The sequence below is a fragment of the Vespa crabro genome, chromosome 12 (genome assembly GCF_910589235.1).
Source record: "Vespa crabro chromosome 12, iyVesCrab1.2, whole genome shotgun sequence".
Taxonomy (NCBI): domain Eukaryota; kingdom Metazoa; phylum Arthropoda; class Insecta; order Hymenoptera; family Vespidae; genus Vespa; species Vespa crabro.
This window is the reverse complement of record NC_060966.1, coordinates 3,427,664-3,447,475: the sequence shown is the minus strand read 5'-3', so window position 1 is coordinate 3,447,475 and position 19,812 is coordinate 3,427,664. Positions and strand designations below refer to the sequence as shown.

General features: G+C 29.7%; 3 protein-coding genes across 6 annotated transcripts in view; 2 read left to right on the top strand and 1 right to left on the bottom strand.

Moving 5' to 3' along the window:
* LOC124428508 (serine/threonine-protein kinase N) overlaps window positions 1-15,387 on the top strand; it is an 80,777-nt gene extending 65,390 nt beyond the window's left edge. For 2 of the 4 annotated variants that reach the window (XM_046972633.1, XM_046972637.1), the window contains 12 exons: window positions 6,042-6,293; window positions 6,823-6,973; window positions 7,061-7,148; window positions 7,231-7,586; window positions 7,672-7,910; window positions 8,854-9,021; window positions 9,830-10,147; window positions 10,278-10,429; window positions 10,513-10,732; window positions 12,123-12,230; window positions 12,368-12,508; window positions 12,608-15,387. In XM_046972633.1, the coding sequence (XP_046828589.1) occupies window positions 6,042-6,293; window positions 6,823-6,973; window positions 7,061-7,148; window positions 7,231-7,586; window positions 7,672-7,910; window positions 8,854-9,021; window positions 9,830-10,147; window positions 10,278-10,429; window positions 10,513-10,732; window positions 12,123-12,230; window positions 12,368-12,508; window positions 12,608-12,751 (2,337 nt within the window). In that variant the 3' untranslated portion in view covers window positions 12,752-15,387. The remainder of the gene's footprint in view (window positions 1-6,041; window positions 6,294-6,822; window positions 6,974-7,060; window positions 7,149-7,230; window positions 7,587-7,671; window positions 7,911-8,853; window positions 9,022-9,829; window positions 10,148-10,277; window positions 10,430-10,512; window positions 10,733-12,122; window positions 12,231-12,367; window positions 12,509-12,607) is intronic. The other 2 variants (XM_046972634.1, XM_046972635.1) reach the window with 2 other exon arrangements.
* LOC124428509 (ataxin-2 homolog) lies at window positions 2,421-5,315 on the top strand. The gene is made up of 2 exons (XM_046972638.1): window positions 2,421-3,517; window positions 3,700-5,315. Exons 1-2 carry the CDS (start codon window positions 2,438-2,440, stop codon window positions 5,113-5,115), a joined length of 2,496 nt encoding a protein of 831 aa, XP_046828594.1. The 5' UTR covers window positions 2,421-2,437; the 3' UTR covers window positions 5,116-5,315.
* A 1,016-nt stretch (window positions 15,388-16,403) lies between the features above and the next one.
* LOC124428510 lies at window positions 16,404-18,859 on the bottom strand. The gene is made up of 5 exons (XM_046972639.1): window positions 18,823-18,859; window positions 18,413-18,496; window positions 18,227-18,308; window positions 17,982-18,153; window positions 16,404-17,853 (listed from the first exon to the last, which is right to left on the bottom strand). The coding sequence occupies exons 2-5, from the start codon at window positions 18,434-18,436 to the stop codon at window positions 17,586-17,588; spliced, it is 546 nt and encodes a 181-aa protein (XP_046828595.1). The 5' UTR covers window positions 18,437-18,496; window positions 18,823-18,859; the 3' UTR covers window positions 16,404-17,585.
* Window positions 18,860-19,812: the final 953 nt, after the last annotated feature.

The window sequence follows — 19,812 nt, the reverse complement described above, 5'->3', positions numbered from 1 at the left end:
TATAATTTAAACGATGAAATAACAACCGTCGTAATAATAAATCCGAAACACTTAGATATATTAATAATCGAATAACAATCTCACGGTCGGTCGGAATTATTCAGATATTTAAAATTGGATTTAATCCAAGCATATTAATCCCAGATTCGTTAATCCATTAAATTAACGTCATAAAACGGCCGTGCTGTCGTAATTAAATTACAAAAAAAAAAAAGAACGTAGACTTAATAAGTACGAAGAAAAAAAAATTACTTAATAAGTACATTGTGTTGACATAATAAATAAAAAAAAAAAAAGCTATTAAAGAATGATTTTTACGTGATGGGATGGGGGTAGGTAGGTAAGTGGGTGGGGGGAGGGGGTAGAGGTTAGATCACTCTTAGCCTAATTCGATTGATTCAAGTACCACACTCGAAATTTAACAACTTGGTCCTCTTCCACCTCCTCCATCTATGATACAGTTTTCTTTTTTTTTTTTTTTTGTACACATACTTGCAGAAACTTCGATCGTTTGTTGGATTATCTGTTACTCGATATACGAACACTTCGTAATAACGAATGAAAGCTTTCGAATGATATGGGTTTCGCGTGAAATCAAAATCGAGTAGAAAAAAGAAGTACGTATCTCGCGATAGTTCGTCGTTGACTCTTTGAAGATGTGGACGACGAAAAAGAAAACGAAAATGAAAACGAATACGAATACGAAGACGAAGAGGAAGAAGACAACGAAAAGACGACGACGACGACGACGTGGAAGTTAAGGGGCGCGGTGTACTATAAGTCGGTTCTCTTTCTCTTAAAATAGCACGGGCAAATCCTCTGAAATCTCCCTCCTATCCCCTTACTTCTCCTTCTCCTCTTCGTACCACCCTCCCTCCCTCCCTCCCGCCCTCCTGCCCCCGCTTCTTTTCCCGTGACGCCTTTTCGGGTCGCGCTTAGTTACCATCTTTCGAGGAGAGAACTGGCTCAATCCAGTAGTCGTACCGGAGTAACGCGATAAACGAGAACGACATGTGCAACGATCATCGGGGAAGTAATAGTTCGTGGAAGAGGTATATCGTTCCCAGAGGATATAATATAATATCGCGCGATATCGTTCCCAAGCTTGGATAATCGAAAGCCGCGGACTCTTGTTTGACCTCAATCCGAAGACTGACTCTCGCATCCGGCCGGCTTTGTACGCTGCGATTAGCTCCGCAGAAAGAGAGAGAGAGAGAGAAATAGAGAAAGAGAGAGAGAGAGAGAGAGAGAGAGAGAGAAACTCTCATTTAGAACCGAAAAGACTGAATAGGCCATTTTTGTTCATACTCTTCCAAATCATTACGTCCAGGATAATGTTCAGTTGAGGAAAACAAAAAGAAAATTTACGAGAGAAATAAAGAAAGAGAGAAAGACAAACAGAGAGAGAGAGAGAGAGAGAGAGAGAGAAAGAGATAAAAAGAGTGTGTGTACATTCGTGTCTGTGATATTTACACGCGAATAATTCAAAAATCACTTCAATAGAAAGTAAAAAGACCCAAAGATCGTACGATTCGAGATATATATTTATGGGCCCGCCAACCGACACACGTCGTTCCAAATTTATATCCTGCTAATTATACGTCGTGTCGTCGCTTTGTCAAATCTCACTTTGTTGTCGTATAAAGTAATAAAATTTTCTTTTGAGAAACCTTTGAACTTAAGACTTTCCTGGCAAGGAAGAGATAGATAAACGGGGAAGGAGAAAGAAAAAAAAAGTGAAAGAATATTAACCGATCGTTAAGGTCATTCTATCTTGAAAAGCGATACGATACGTGAACGAAATTTCGGAAAATCGTTCTTGCGCCAACAAATAATTGTCGGTCGAGCCAATCGCGACCTTCCAACGTATTCTTTGCTTATTGCAAGAACGAAGAAGAAGAAGAAGAATATTTCGTAATAACGATACGAAATAACCAATATACAACACAAACAGTAACCGACATACTGAGAGCAACTGTTAATCCGAAAATAGATATCGTAGAAGCGCAATATCTTGGAAATTTTCCACTTCCTTATACGAATGGCATTGTAAGTGACTTTTCACTTTTATATAAAGAGGAACATCCCTCTCTTTCCCGTCTCCTTACGGTCGCATGATCGACATTGAAACAGCAAAGGAATTGTCTTGATCTTGATACGTTGTCTTTCCCCTCTCCCCCCTTTCCTTCAATTTCGCGTGTAATAGTATTATCGTCAAATCCATGAAGAGAAGAGCAACGTTTTCAGAAAAGAGAAACCTTGAAGTTAAGGGTATATCAAAAAGTCGAAAAAATCGTTCCCGGCCTATCGTAACCGTAAGTTCTTCGATAAACGACGACGATGTCCTGCGGTGGATGACAGCTTGGAAAAGGTTGAAGAAGAGGGCGATAGGAGGGGGAGGAGGAGGAGGAGGAGGAGGAGGAGGAGGAGGAGAAGAATGTACGGAGTTAAAAAAGATGAGAACGATCGAGAACGATCGGACAATGTTGGCTCGCAAACAGCACCGCCTTGGTTGGTCAGAGCAGAAGTTACAATTCGTCATGGTGGTGCACAAACCATTTCGGATTCTGGACAATCGCCGGTAGGCACCTCGTCAGCAACAATGACTGATTCCAACGGTGTACGAATGATATATCGTTGGAATACTAGCCAACCGAGTTCTAATATTCCATCAACTACGTCCGCATCGACTATTCAATCGATGGGTGGTATTATACCACCGAATTCTTATGGTTTTCAACGTGGTAATATATTGTTCACATCGACACCACCGCCAAGAGGTCAACAATCTGGTAATTCGTATACAATTCCGCGTCCAGGATCTTCAAGTAAGGATGACACGTGTCCGTCAAGAAATCGTGGATTCATCGATTCAGGATATAACAGCGAACAATTCTCACCTCATTCATATTCGAGTTTACCATCGCGCCGTACTTATCAACAATACAATCGACGTTGCAAAAGTACCTGTAACATCGTTCTCGCTGCTTTTGATCCAAAGAAGAATCTAAGTAACGATGAACCTACAACTACGAAATTGTTAACGAAAGAATCATTGAAATCTTCCACGTTAGAAGAGCCAGACCGATCATCCTGGCATTATCATCGAACGACATCGTCCAATAATAACCATCATCTTCATCATCATCATCATCATCATCATTTACAACAGCAGCAAAAACTTCAGCAACAACAACAGCAACAACAACAACAACAACAACAACAACAACAACAACAACAGCAGCAGCAGCATGTCTCCGCTCGTTCACGTTTCAGTACCGTGCCTGAAGTATGCGAAGATTGTTCCGAAGGTACTACCAGTCCATTTACGACACATTTCTGTACTCGTGTGTTAGAGAAAACAGCGAGCAAAGTTACAACCATTAGCAAGGATGCTTCTTCTCAAACGACCGATATTGAATCTCGAACTTCGACCATATCGACTACATCGAAAACAGGAAAAGTTAGACGGAAGGCACTGGATATACAATTGGCTGACGAACAAAAGAGGAAAAAGGTAGATACATATATACATACATACATACATACATACATACATACATACATACATACATACATACATGCATGCATATATACATACATATATATATAATAAAAAAGATCGTACGTAATTAATATTTAATATATAAATAAATTTCGTTAACAATTTGTAATCGTACGATATATTTAAAATTTTAGCAAGAGAACTCAACTGTTGGTACACCGATTGATACTTCGGGACAACTTTCAACGACTACGGATACTGAAAAATCCTTTTCATCTGCCATAGAGGAGAATGCAAAACGTAAATCTCGTACCGTTCACATAGACGTTTATTGCACTGGCTCGGACGATGAATGTAGTACCGATTCAACCGAGGAGGAACGTTCGACAACGGCTATGACCGTCTTCGAGAACGAGGACGTTAAAGTGACGCATAGCCATGCCGAGGATAACGATTTACCACGTGGATTTAAAGATAATAAAGCTTTTTTAGCGCGAACTGCCGAGAGACGTTGTGAAAGTTTCAAAAATGCACCGATGAGAATGCCTTCGTTGGCCAGCTCGAAGGGTTACGAAAGCGACGATCTATTGAGTTCCCTTTATCCCTCGCAATTTAGTTCTTACAGCGCTCTTAAAGATTTAGATTCTACGCCATGGTCTGCGGCGTCGTCGACTTTGGCATTACCATTTATTGACGATTATGATTCAGCTGCTGCGACATCCTCGAAGGATACATTTTCCGATATAGATTCTATCGTAAATGGTAGTAAACCGACCTTGACGTCCTGCGATAGCTTCGAATATGCTAATTTGTCCGATCGCGAGAGAATAAGAAAAATGGATACAATTTGGGGAGGTAAAAACGATTTAACAGAGGAAAAGAAGGATAAAAATTGGAGATCACCTCAGATAGAACGTAAGCATTTATTGAGGAACAAAAAGATGAGGGAATATTTGGAGAAACATGAAATCGGTTGGTCATCTGACGATACCGCGGGTGGTGAATCGGACGACAGTGGTACCATTGGTTGGATCTTCTTATCTAATAAGGATGATAATACTAATGAGGGATTATCCGAAACTAAAGTTGATAAGGATATCGTACATCGTGATAGTACGATTAAGAGGGAAATAATAAATGATAACGTTCTATCATCTAACGTTGTAAATCGTTCAGAATTAATACGTTCCGATCTTCTTATTCAAGACGATCATTCCGATTCGACAACGCGAAGCGATCTATGCTCACGAATTTATACATTAAGAGAACAGATTGGTCTATTTGGTTCGAAAAGTCCTTCGCCGCTTCCTTCGAAAGTACCTTCCAGGGTTACTTCACCCTTTATGACATCCCATGGCGAAAGGACCGATCACATCGTTAAAGCATCGATATTTGGTTCGGTTGTTGGTGCCTTTCGAAAACCTGGCCATCATATTGGCCCCGTTAAAAATCCGTCCTGTTCTTGCGAACACTGCAGGCGATACTTCGAGGAAGACGACTCACGTGAACGATCGTGTTCCTTCGGTGAATTCGAGAATCGTTCAACAAGTTCAACCAACACCGAACAGAGAAATATTATTCGACCAGCTCCTACGAGTTATGGACATTGATTCTATGTTCTTTTTTTGTTACTTTTTTATTTTCTTTTTCTTCCACTATTCTTTTTATTTATTTATTTATTAATTTATCTCTTTTTTTTTCTTTCTTTCTTTCTTTCCGAGCAACGCTTCATCCGAATAATTTTCATTATTTTATATTGGACTTTCGTAGCTCTATGAATGGCTGCGAAATTTTTACTTTTGCACGCTTATTATTATTATTATTATTATTATTATTATTATTATTATTATTATTATTATTATTACTATTGTTATTACTATTATTGTTATTATTATTATTATTATTATTACTATTATTATTATTATTATTATTATTATTATTATTATTATTATTATTATTATTATTATTATTATTAGATTTATCAATGAATTCAATTATATATATATATATATATATATATATATATATATATATATATATATATATATATATATGTATGTATATACACGCCTCGTCCTTGTCATCACTTATTATCATATGTGTGTTCCAAATACGTCGTCGCAACGAGGACATAGTTTTCTAATTATCTCTCTAGTTGATGCTATTGTATCGTTAAAGGCTGTCGAACATTCTGCTGATTATAAAGCATTTACATAAGTTAACAATCGTGTAACGTCGATCGTTCTATTAATAAATGTTAACTGTATTGTTGTGTCGATCGTTACTACATACGAACATTGTTTTTATGTGCATATGCATTTCGATGAATTATTTTTTAACGTGTATCATCAATTATCCTTTTCTTTCTTCCCTGTCTATCTATCTATCTATCTATCTATTTATCTATCTATCTATCTATCTATCTATCTATCTATCTATCTATCTATCTATCTATCTATCTATCTTTCTACAGTTTGTTTCCTCGATTGAAAGATTTAATCGATTAAAAGTGTCCTGTGTGTTCGAATTATCCTAGGCACAGGCAAGTCTCGCGGAATCCAGTAGAAAATTGGACTTACTTAGATTATCTCTTGAGCTTAGAAGACAAGAATTACCACCAGACAGTGGTACTGCTGCCCAATTAAAGAGAGAACTAGCAAGTGTACAATCGGCAAGTCCTGTTCCTGTAACTTATACATCGTTACAACCATTTCGTGGCCCATTGGAAGGTAGGGCTACGGTACCTGCATCAGTTTCTAGATGTGCTGCAGTCACTGGCCAATTGGAGGTAAACAATTTCAATGATCAGAATTATTACAATTATTCTGGTATATTAATACATTGTTGACTGGTCATTTCTATACTCCTTTTTCTTTTTTATTTGCACATGCATGCGACATATACAATTATTTATAAGTATACAAATTGTATAAGTCATTATTTATTGTGTTAGATATAGCGTTTGCTTGATTTTTATATATACATATTCATATATATATATATATATATATATATATATATATATATATATATATATATCACCAATTCTTTGGAATTTGTAATATTTTAATAACGATATTAATTTAATTATGAATATAGCTGGCGATATGCATTAAATTTTTGCATGTAATAGACGGTCAACAATGTTTTAAGATATACCTCTTATATATCTCAGAAAATACAGCAGGGAAAATTTAAAATAGACATTCTTATAAAAATAGTGATTTTAACTGGTTGGTAAGTTTGGTTTCAACATTTGTTAAAATAATCCACTTATCACAATAATTATATTAATAAATCTCTATATGTATTTATAGGTAAGATTAATGGGATGCCAAGATTTAGCGGAAGAAGTTCCTGGACGTACGAGAAGAGAACATCCTGCCAGTCCTGATTTACGCAGCTTCGTTAAAGGAGTAACAGGACGCAGTTCGAGTAAATCTTATAGCGTGAAAGACGAAACGAGTAGTAAGTTCAAATATATATTTGACTTTATTTATATGATCACTTTGTATTAATTGATCATTACTTATGTTCCTCATATGTGTGTTGCAGATGATATTATGGCGGTTATAAAACTGGATAATCAAACCGTAGCACAAACTAGTTGGCGACCTTGTTCCCAACAGGCTTGGGACCAAAGGTATACATACTATTACATAATCAAAAGAAAATATTCACCTTTGATATTTGACGTAAGATTTAAAATGTTATTTTATTTACAGATTTTCTATCGAACTAGATAAATCAAGAGAACTTGAAATAGGCATTTATTGGAAAGATTGGAGATCATTGTGTGCAGTGAAATTTTTACGCCTAGAAGAATTTATCGACGATGTGAGACACGGAATGGCACTTCAGTTGGAACCCCAAGGATTATTGTTTGCTGAAATTAAATTTTTAAATCCGATGATATCAAGAAAACCAAAATTGCAACGTCAACGTAAAATATTTAAACAGCAAGTAAAGAATTTCCCACGGGCTAATCAAATGAACATTAATGTTGCTACTTGGGGTAGACTTCTTAAACGTTCTGCACCCTCTTTACATAATACAAGAAATTCTGAAAGTCCACCGTCGGGTATGTCTTTAAAATTTTCAAAATTATTGTGGCGTAAAAGTTTACGATGTGAAAATTAAAAATTACAATTTGATTGTCAATTTAGGACCACAACCGTTACAAATTGTCTTTGATACCTCAATAGAAGATAAGCCTGAAACACCTGGAGAATTACCAGATCCAGAAAAAGGAGGCTTAGGTGGTGCTCGACCATTAGGAATGGCAACTTCAACTAGTAGTCCAGTTTTACCACGTCCACCTGAACATCCACCTCCACCACCGCCAACGATTACTAAGAAACCTTCATTGCCAGCACCTCCACCACCACCAAAATTAGATCAGGAGGTGAATTATATTCATTTAAAAAAAAGGATATATATTTTTAAATTATTTATAATATAAATATTATCGTTGCTGTTTATTTTTTATTTCTTTTTTTTATTTTTTTTTATTTTTTCTTTTTTTATTATTATTATTTTTTTTTCCTTTTTTTTATACAAATATATATTTCAGTAGTTGCTAATTAATTTAGGCTAGAATAATAATCGAAACTATTATAGCTTCGCTTATAATTTATTTTAGAATATATTTTATACCGTCTTGGTTTTAAATGCTGCAAAAAGAAATATATATATATATAGAGAGAGTTTTATATTTTCTATAGAAAGTAGTAGGTTATTGGTTTGGTATATTGGTTGTGGGTTTAGATTTTTATGAAAAGAAGTATATATAATAAGATTACTTGATTTTAACTTAATTATAGTTTAATATATTTGTATATAAGAGCACACATATTTTGATAAAGCATGTTCTTATTTAAACGTTAAACACACTCTTTATCATATTTATCAAATTTATTGATACAAAATTTTTTATTATTTATATGCTTCTTATTCAAAAACTAAGGATATTGTATATTCAAATATTTTGTTTATTTCCGTGACAATTTACAATTGTATTTTTATGTAATATTTGATTTCTTTTTTTTTCTTTTTTTTTTTAGCTTTACGTAATATTTTGGTGATATTGCTTTGTGTAAAGTCATGAAAAAAGTAAATTGTTAATTATTTTTGTTTTGTTAAGTACTGCGGGACAAAGATCATTGGATTTATATTTTAAAATATGTGTTTCGTCTAAGGCAAAAAATCTGCAGCTTAAAAGTTTCCAAATATTTCATATATATCATGTCATTATATTATTCATATAATCTCTATAATGTAGTATTCTTGATTTAAAGCACCTAGCAATATTTAAATTGGCTTTTAGAGTTAAGCAGGTAGTAATGTAGTTACAGAGTGCATTAAGGGAGTTTGATTTCCTGCACAACGAGGAGAAAGGGGGGTCTCAGGGTGCAAATTTGAGGCCCCTTGTGACAGAGCCCCGTCCTGTGCTGATTGCACCACCCTCTCCACGCACACCCTCGCCCCAACCCGTGGTCGAGTTTCCTGAAGATGAGGTATATACCTCTAGTATGCAACATTACTTTACTTCTAAAACTTCAATATTTTCATATTAATACGATCATATCATCTATAATAATTGGTTGAATTTCATGTTGCAATCATAATGATTTTTAAGCGAAAAAAAAAATGATTTTCTAAAGTATCTTTTCAAATCGTTGCAAGACTAACGATGATTTCATAACAAGCATTCTTTTAATTCGTTTATTGCATTTGTTTATCGCACGTGAATATCATGATTTATAGAAGGAAAAAAAAAAAATCAATTCAATACCCAATAATTCCCTATACCTGCTCACAAGTATACTTTTAATTTATGCATGATTAATTTGCATGCTCAATTAACGCTACCTTTTATTTCTTTTATTATTCATAAATTTTTTATTTTCATTATATTATCATCACATTATATTATAACATAATCAAGATTTATTTCGGCAGTGTCTAATTTTTGTTACATGAGAATGTATATGTATATGTGTATACATTATCGTTAATTTATATGTAAACAACATTGCATATTATGTAATATAGCTTGACATGCTTAAATTTGTTATACTTGACGTATTATCAATATTCGTCATATTTTTACATATTTTGAATTAATCAAAAAAAAAAAAAAATGACAATGTAAATAACACACATATTATATCTAATGACATAAAAATCACATTAATCGATAAGTTGTATCATTAATGTAAGAGTTTATTGTTAATTTGTATTAATTTTGTGTTATAAATAATAGAAGATAAAGGTGAAATGTCACGTTTAACAAGAGTTTCATTAAAATTTATGGGATTACAGGTCGTCTACGAACTACCAGTTAGGCCTCTACAATATAGAGATAGTGCATATGAATCTAGAAGACATTCTCAGCTCACTGGCATGACATTGGACAACTTTAGATTACTTTCTGTTCTTGGTCGAGGTCATTTTGGAAAAGTTATCTTATCGCAATACAGGAATACAGGAGAATATTTTGCTATTAAGGCATTAAAGAAAGGTGATATTATAGCAAGAGACGAAGTGGAATCATTGCTTTCTGAAAAGAGAATATTCGAGGTTGCAAATGCTACGCGTCATCCATTCCTGGTTAATTTGTTTGCTTGTTTCCAAACTGAGGTATGTATTTTTTTTCTTTTTTTCTTTTTTTTTTATTTTTATTTTATTTTTTTCTTTCTTTCTTTTTTTCAATATTATCTCATATCCTTATAATTAATCAAATCTCTAAAAAGTGACTTCTATTCCATAGGCGCACGTCTGTTTTGTAATGGAGTATGCAGCAGGTGGTGATCTTATGATGCATATACATGCAGATGTTTTTGGTGAACCACGTGCTGTATTTTATTCGGCTTGCGTTGTTTTAGGATTGCAATATTTACATGAAAGTCGAATCATATATAGGTAAATTAACAAAACAATATTCTTATTTATTAACATGATAAAATTATTTGAATAGTTAATAAATAAATGAATCTCATTTTCAGAGATTTGAAATTAGATAATTTGTTGTTGGATACGGAAGGATACGTTAAAATAGCAGATTTTGGATTATGTAAAGAAGGTATGGGTTATGGTGATAGAACTGGGACTTTTTGTGGAACTCCAGAATTTTTAGCACCAGAAGTCCTCACAGAGACTTCGTATACACGAGCTGTAGATTGGTGGGGTCTTGGTGTACTTATATTTGAGATGCTTGTTGGAGAGGTATATTACAATAAATAAATTCCGACATTTAATGGGTTGTTCGGAAAGTAATTTCGTTTTTTTTTTTTTTGTGAAAATGAAAGACAATTTTCGTATAATGAACAAATATTTTATTAAATCATATATTGGCCATTCTGGTCCAATACCTTTTGCCTTCTTTCTGGTAGTAGCATGATTCCACGCTCATAAAATTTTTGAGAATCTTTGCTGGCAAAAAACTGATCGAGGTGGTTTTTGACCTCCTCATTTGAGGTGAAGGTTTTACCGTCTAATAAATTTTGCAGTAATCGGAACAAATAATAATCCGAAGGTGCCAGATCTGGAGAATATGGTGGGTGTGACATTGTATCCCATTCAAGCTGTAATAAATTTTGACGAGTGACCAAACTTGTATGAGGTCTAGCATTATCTTAGTGGAACACTACACCTTTTTTGTTGATTAATTCTGGCCTTTTCTGTTGAAGTGCATTATTCAGTTTGTCCAGCTGATGACAATAGACTTCCGAATTAATTGTTGTGTTATCCAGTAAAATCTCAAAAAAACGATTCCTTTAAAATTCCATCAAACAGACAGTATCACCATTTTTTGATGGATATTGGCTTTGGAAATGCTTGAGCCTGTTCATCTTTTTTACTCCAAGATCTCTTGCGTTTGACATTGTTATATACAACCCATTTTTCGTCCCCAGTAATGATGCGCTTCAAAAATGGATCATTTTCGTGACGTTTGAGAAGCGAATCACAGACGTCAACACGACGACACAAATTTCTCTCCGTGAGAACATGGGGAACCCATATATCGAGCTTCAGGGTTAAAACCAGGCCTTTCAAGTGGTCATAAACAGTTGAATTTGATAAATTTAATCTCTCACCGATTTCACGTGTTGTTATTCGCCGATTTGCATCAACTAATGCCTTTATCGTGTCTTTATCAGCTTCAACCGGCCTTCCAGAACGTGGTGCATCTTCGACATCAAAATTGCCGGATCGAAATTTTGCAAACCAGTTTTAGCACTGGCGTACTGTCAACACATCTTCTCCATACACATCGGTTAATTTTTTTCTGGCTTGAACAGCATTTTTACCTTTTCTATAGTAAAAAAGTAAAATATGACGAAAATGCTGCTTATTGCTCTCCATATTTAAAAGGGCACCAATCAAAAACTACTGCATAGAATCAATTGGACTTTTTCACACACAAGCCTTGCTATATCAGCTCTCAAAACATATAATGATTATGCGGCTTAAGTGTGAAATTAGGTGCAAAAAAAATACAATTAAATCCTTTGTCGGGAAAAAAACGAAATTACTTTCTGAACAACCCAATATATACAAAATTTATCATTGACATTTCATTTTTATATATATTTTGTATCTATTTATTATTTAGTCTCCATTTCCCGGTGATGATGAAGAAGAAGTATTTGATTCGATAGTAAATGATGAAGTTCGTTACCCAAGATTCCTTTCTTTGGAAGCTATAGCTATAATGAGAAGGGTAGGATAAATGTTTGCAAAAATGATATTTGTAATTTATATATATTTCTTCCTCTTTTTTTTTTTTGTTTTGTTTTTATTTGCTTTTTTCTTGTAATTATTCATTGTATAATTTAAAATTTATTTTATATATAATAGTTGCTCAGAAAGAATCCAGATAGAAGATTAGGTAGCAGCGAAAGAGATGCGGAGGATGTTAAAAAGCAAGCATTCTTTAGGCACATAGCGTGGGATGATTTGTTATTAAGACGCGTGAAACCACCATTTGTACCAGTAATTGTAAGTAATTTCTTTCATAGATATTTTTATATTATATTTTATATAATTCCATAGAGATACATTAATATATATATATATATATTTTTTTTCTTTATATAGCATTCTGTGGAAGATGTTAGTAATTTTGATGAAGAATTTACATCGGAAAAGCCACAGCTCACTCCGCCTAAGGATCCTCGACCTCTCAGCGATATGGAACAGAGTTTTTTCAAAGATTTCACATACATGGCTGATTGGTGCTAACTATAGTAATATGCTATTTTATGTTCTTCCAATAATAGTTCATCTTTATTTGTGCCCAATAATTTAAACAATACTATGTTACATTACATCAAGGTACATAAGAGATAGCAATGATACTGCTTATCATAAGAACGATATATCGTGCTTTATTTTATTTTATTTTATTTTTTTTTTGTTTTTTTTTTTTTTTTTGTTTTTTAACAATAATTATTCTGACTAGAAATCAAAACTTCATAAACTTATGATTTACCATTGAATCTCGGATTTTCATCTGAATTATCTAATAAAGAGACATTTTATTTTATGCCAGACACATATGTGTGGCTATAATATTCTATTTTGTTTGCAATCATCGCGTAAGTTATTAAAATATAATCAATTATTTTGAAAACGGATATGTGAAAGAGAAAAAGGAAAAAAAAGAAAAAAAAAAGAAAAAAAAATTATAGGATTCATAGTAAGACTTGTATTACATGTATATGTTATTAAAAAACATACGTCTAAAAAGAAAAAAAAGGAAAACAAAAAAAAAAAAGAAGTAACTTTCAGAATACTATTGTCAACTATGATAATAATGCAAGAGAGATGTAGATAAATATTATCAACACACGGATCATTTCTTTGCATGTGCATTTTTAATATAAAATTTCCTACTAAGTGCATGAGAATATAAGAAAGAATATTTTACATATAAAATCATATAAGTATACAACAGACATATTTAAGCACTGATCATTTACGATTGCATTAGAATCACATCTAACACTTTTTGAAAGTAAGATATGCCATTTATAATCACACACTACATATTTTTATTACTATTATTATTATTATTATTATTATTATTATTATTATTATTATTATTTTTATTTTTATTATTATTATTATTATTATTATTATTATTATTATTATTATTATTATTAATATAACATTTTTCATTTGTTTACGAATGACTATTTACTTTCAATCGTGGCATGGTGAATATCCATGTGTGACAAAAGTTATCGTTACAATTGTAATATCAAAGATTTTTTCTACATCGATGCAAAGTTAATTAAAAAAAAAAACAAAAAAAAAACGAAAAAAAGGGTTAAAAAAAAAGCAAAAAAGAAAGAAAAAAAGAAAGAAAAAAAAATTTTTACCGTTGTTCATACTCAAGTGATATCGAATTGAAAACAATCGCGAATATGCACAAGATAAATTTTTCAATTGCAAATTAACAACATTCAGTGCTTTAAATATAAAAAGAATGTGGTATCTCACGTTAGCTTATTATTGTTTTGATAGAAAGATGAATTTTAATATTTCTTTTATTTTTTTTTTTTTTTTTTTTTTTTCCGTTTATGTTAAAATTGACAGCATGATCTGACGGCAAATATTATTTTTGTCCGAAAAAAAAAGTGTCACGTGTGTATTGTTTTATATAATCGTATGCTCTATTTGCTCACAATTTATTATATTTTAATTACATATACTCATGTTTAAGGGCATGATAATGTATATGTATGTATTTCATACTTATGCGTTATATCTTTTACGAAACTATTTTTTCAAAGGAGTAGTAAAATATATGATTTATAAGATCATGAGAAGTTAATTCTTTATATATTATTAAAAAAAAAAAAACAAACAAACAAACAAAAAAAAAGAAAGAGAGAAAAAAAAATAATAATAATAATAATAATTTCAAGTCCAACTTCTAGTATGTGTATCCTTGAATTATTGTTAATCTTTATTTTTTAATGTAAATTCTTTATATTTTTCAATTATAATTGATTGATAAGTTTATTACAGTTTAGTTTTGGGAGGAATTCGCGTCTTATTTTTAATATTTTTATATAACTTGTATATCGTATGTCATATAAAATAATTTTATGATATATATATATATATATATCATATATCATTATGTTAATAATAAAATATTAATTTCACGCATACGAATCTGCCATTTCTATGGCATTTGAAAATTAATATTAATGATACTCTTTGAATTTGTCATACAAAACAGTATTTGTTTTATTATTGTATACTATGATTTTCAATATATTGCGATAATATTACACTTCTATTATAAGTTCATTTTTGATTTACGTTAAATTTTATTTTTTTATGAACCTTTGATAAAAGGTATATTAGAATTGGACTTGACGAATCTAATATGCATTTTGCATTCGTACAAGGTTGTTTAAATGAAATTTAAATATGATCATGCGATATCTAATCTTATTAATCATTTTGTTTTTTTTTCACAATGTTTAAACATATATATATATATTAATTAAAAATTAATGTATATCATTATTATTTTATATGAAAAATGATTTTATGATACAGAATTCTGTGATATACTTCAAGATTAAACATACTTACTTTGAAACATTCTCACAGTGTAAATTTTGACATTTAAAACTGATCTTGTAATTATGATTTTTATAAAACAACAATAATAACAATAACAACAAAAAAAAAACAAAAAACAAAACAAAACAAAAAGAAACCATTCGGAGAGATTTATAGCAATATATAAAAAGAAATAATATAACCGAATGACATGTGATAGTTTCGAGTTTTATCTCGAATTTTAGATGCCTTACTGCTCTAATAAAGTAATAACTTGGTATCTATTTTATAAAGAAGTCTTGTAAATTATAATCAAACCCTGTTTGTAAGAAGGTGCTCATATCGAAACTGTTGATGTGCCCTGCTGTTGTATAATTCCAAAAAAATATCTATGGTCTAGCTTTATAACATTTGTAACATCACAGCAGAACAAAATCACAGAATCAGTAATATTATATAAAAATATTATTTCAAATTGGAAACGTTCAATTATGATAATGAAAGAGTAAGTATAAAAGTAGCGCAAAAGATCATCACAAAGGTTTCTACAATATAAGTGCCATGAGCCTAATAATGCATATTGATATAACAATATAATCAGAATGAAAATTTACAAATATGAAAACATTTTTAAATCAGAAAGAAGAATAATAAAAAAAATATATGTAATTCATTGTACTCCATCATATATATATATGTATATGTATATTTATATGTATATATATATGATACATAGTCATATTTTACTTTGCAGATTTGTACTATGTAATTTTGTTTATTTTTGTTTTTAACTGCCAAAGTAAATGATTTTTAACACAGTAGATTCTCTGCATAATAAAAAAAAAAATTCGTTCTTTTTTTTTTTCTTCGTCTATGATTCATGATCGACATATATGAAACATTAATTAAAATGTATTATAAATATAAAATGATTATTTTAATTTCTATATTTTTTTTTTTTTAAACAGTATGCAAACAAAAAATTATATCATTTGCATTTATTATTATATCAAAAATATTGTTTGGAAGTTGTATATAATACATTTATATTTTACAATCATGTAGATAAATTTCGAATCATGAATGAAATGTTTTCAATAGTATATGAGTTTCGGGGTACTCATTTTTTTTATATATAAATATATAAGTACATAGTGCTAATAAGATATGAATTAGTAGTTTTTTAATTAATACGTCTGCTATAATTTATCATTATGCGTTATAACAGATAAGAATGTGGTATGTGCCTCGTATTTTGTAGAATTTAGAATGTCATAGATAACTGTTATCATAAAATAAGAAACATATAAAGATTTCTAAAAATTTATTTATTTGATACATATATTTACAGTGGCAGCTTATTACATATCATCATAAGTAAATTACGTAATTCTTAGTGATATTCTCTTCAAATTTATGATCTTATATATACGTATAAGCATTACTCGATTCAAGAATAAATTTTTGAAGAATGTATCTCTCATGTTTTTTTGTTTACACACACACACACACACAAACATACCTTTATTACACGTATAATAATTGTTTTTATATAAATTTCAACTATTTAAACAAATTTATTTTCTTATCATTATATATATGAGCCGTTTATTTTGAAAGTGGCCTAACTCCATTTATCTTCAAATCGAGATATTTAAGGGTTTGCGTTTAAATGAATTTAAAAATATACGTATAGGATACTAATGAGTCATACTACTTAAGTGTATCTAAGGGTGTTAAATTTATAGTTCCTATTAAAATAGTGGCGATTATTAAGTGAATAATATGCGTTTTCTTATCAAGAATGGAATTAGGCCACTACCAAAATTAACAATTAGATTTATTATAAAGTTTGAAGGTGCCCAAGTCCATTCAACATAATTTAAGATGGTTCAAATAGAAAAAAACAATACTCAATTTATTTTACATATCTTTAAAACACTTCAAAAACATAATTTAAGCGATTTTGAAAATTACAAACATAAATTTATTACAAAACAATTTACTACTCATCTGGATTTTGTGTGTGTGAAAGGGATTTGAAGAAATCATGATGTTCCGGTGGTATATATCGTAATAGGTCAATTATGTCCTTGAATTTTGCTGTTGTAATTTGTCTGATATTTTTATACAGTGGTGTCAATACAATATTTTCGAACTTTTTTGATCTACCTCGACGTGGTAATAAATTCAGGACTTTAAAATTTTCATTTTCATTCATTAATTTAAGTATAAATGGAGTTAGGCCACTTTCAAAATAAACGGTTAAATTATTGAACTAACTCTGAAAACTTATCTGTCATGAATTATCGTATTTGCTCGGAATATAAGCAATCTGAAATGTTTTACTGATAAATAAGATAAAGTTGTACATGTAATTATAGCAAACGGAAAAAATTGACAAATGGAGTTAGGCCACTTTCAAAATAAACGGCTCAATATATTTATATTTAATTATTCAAAAATTTGAAAAATATTTTAATATTTCAAATTAGATTTCTATTATAGACGTTTCAGAATTTGTTTCATCATTTTTACTTTCACTACTTGATTGAAGATCATTATCTCGTGAATTTATAGATTTAGCTAATTCGTATAAATTAGATGTATTTTTTTTAATATTTCTTTCTAACGTTATCCTTTTATCTTCTTTTTCTTTTAATCGTTTTCTTAATAAAGGTGATAAAGGTTTTATAAGACCTGCACTTGCTCTATAAAAGACACTAGTACTATCCGTAGATTTAAATACAAATATTATTCTGAAATTATATAATTTCATTATTTGATATAAATTTATATTTATTTTATTATTATTTAAAATTTAAATTTATAATTTGTATTATATATTTCGATATAAAGTTATGAAAAGAAATATTTTTATTCTTACCTATTAGTTTCAAGTGACTTTTGTATTTTTTCAATGAGATCTATAGTGATCGAAGATGATACGGACCATGGTATGTAAATTTCAAGATTAGAATTTTTATTTTGTTTTGTTTCTAAATAAAGTAAATCCAATTCTTTATTATATTTATATTCAATGTGCCAAAATCTTTTACCTGTAATATATATATATATATATATTTCTATTAAGATATTTCATAAAATTAATAATCGTATATTTATTTTTACCTTCGCATAATTGCATATATATATAAAATGTATTTGAAATTTTTACAGGATCGTTGCAACCTAATTTTCCAATATAATAATACTAAAACAAAAATATAGAAAATATTAAATATTTATAATGAAATATATAATATACATAATAATATTTCATAAATGAATTTAATAAATTTTAATGGATAAACTTACACTAGGATGGCATATATCGTACATGCTTGTAATTCTTATTTTTCTTATTTTATTTATTTTTTGTAAATTTTATTTTTTTTAATTCTAGAAAGATAATATGTGTCTATATATATATATATATATATATGTATATTTATATATATGTGTGTATAAATTATTATTTATATTATAAAATTTTTTGACATTGTACTATTATTTGTTTCAAGTATTAACATCAATATATAGAAAATAAATTTAATAACCTCTACAATATACTGACTAATTATAAACACAAAAATAAATATAAATCATTATATATGCATATATATATATTGATCAATATATATTAAACTATCATAATAAAATATGATTATATAATAGATATTTAGATTAAAACTATTGGATTGTTTTAATAGTTTTGATAAATTTACTTGGTAGTTTCTGATAAATGTTTTAGGTAAACTTAACCTATGATTAATCAAAAATATACTGTTGTGTTTTTATTATTATACTTTTGGAGTTTGTTAACAGATTGCGCTACAAGTATATTGTATATTCAATTCAAGATTTACTTTTGCAAATTGCAGATTTCTACCTTATTAACTTAAAGAAATTTGTATAAATGTATACCTACAGATGTTAATGTAGGTAACTTATTGTCTGACAGGTAAAATATTTTTCACTGGTCGATAAAGCAGGAATTTGCCTTATATATATATATTGTATCCATTCAGAGTGATGTACAAATGAGATATTTTTATTTTTGTTTACATCTTTCACTGCCATACGTGTAAACTCATACGTCTAACATTTCTAAATTTTATTTATTCAATAAGTAATTTATTAGTTCGACGTAATCTCAAGGTTATAGAAATGGTATTTCCTGAATTTGTTTTTTTATGAGCTATTATTATAACAAAAATATACTATTCCATTAGAAACATTTTGATATTACATAACAATGATCTTGAAAAAGAAATAATTTTTATATCATTTTTATTCAGTTTATCGAACGATACAATTTCATTCTGAAACATATTTCTGTATAATTAAAAACAATAGTCAAATTAAATTGAACGTTTTGTATACAGTGTGATTCAATTGTTATTAATCAGGTGAGATATTTTTTATTCGTGATTTTTTTTTTTAAATTAAATAATTCTTCCAAAATGATTTAATATGAAATTACAAATTTAATTATTTACAAATTTTGACAGATTTCATGTAATGAAACATAATATAATTTGTTCATGAAATATAAAATAAAATGTTCTTTTGAAATATAAATTACATATTATTAAATAATTATAAATAATCGATCGAATTTATTAAATAATTATAAATTTATTTAATATAAAATATTAAATAATTATAAAAAATCGAACAAGTGAAATTATATAGAATATGAGTCAATTATTATT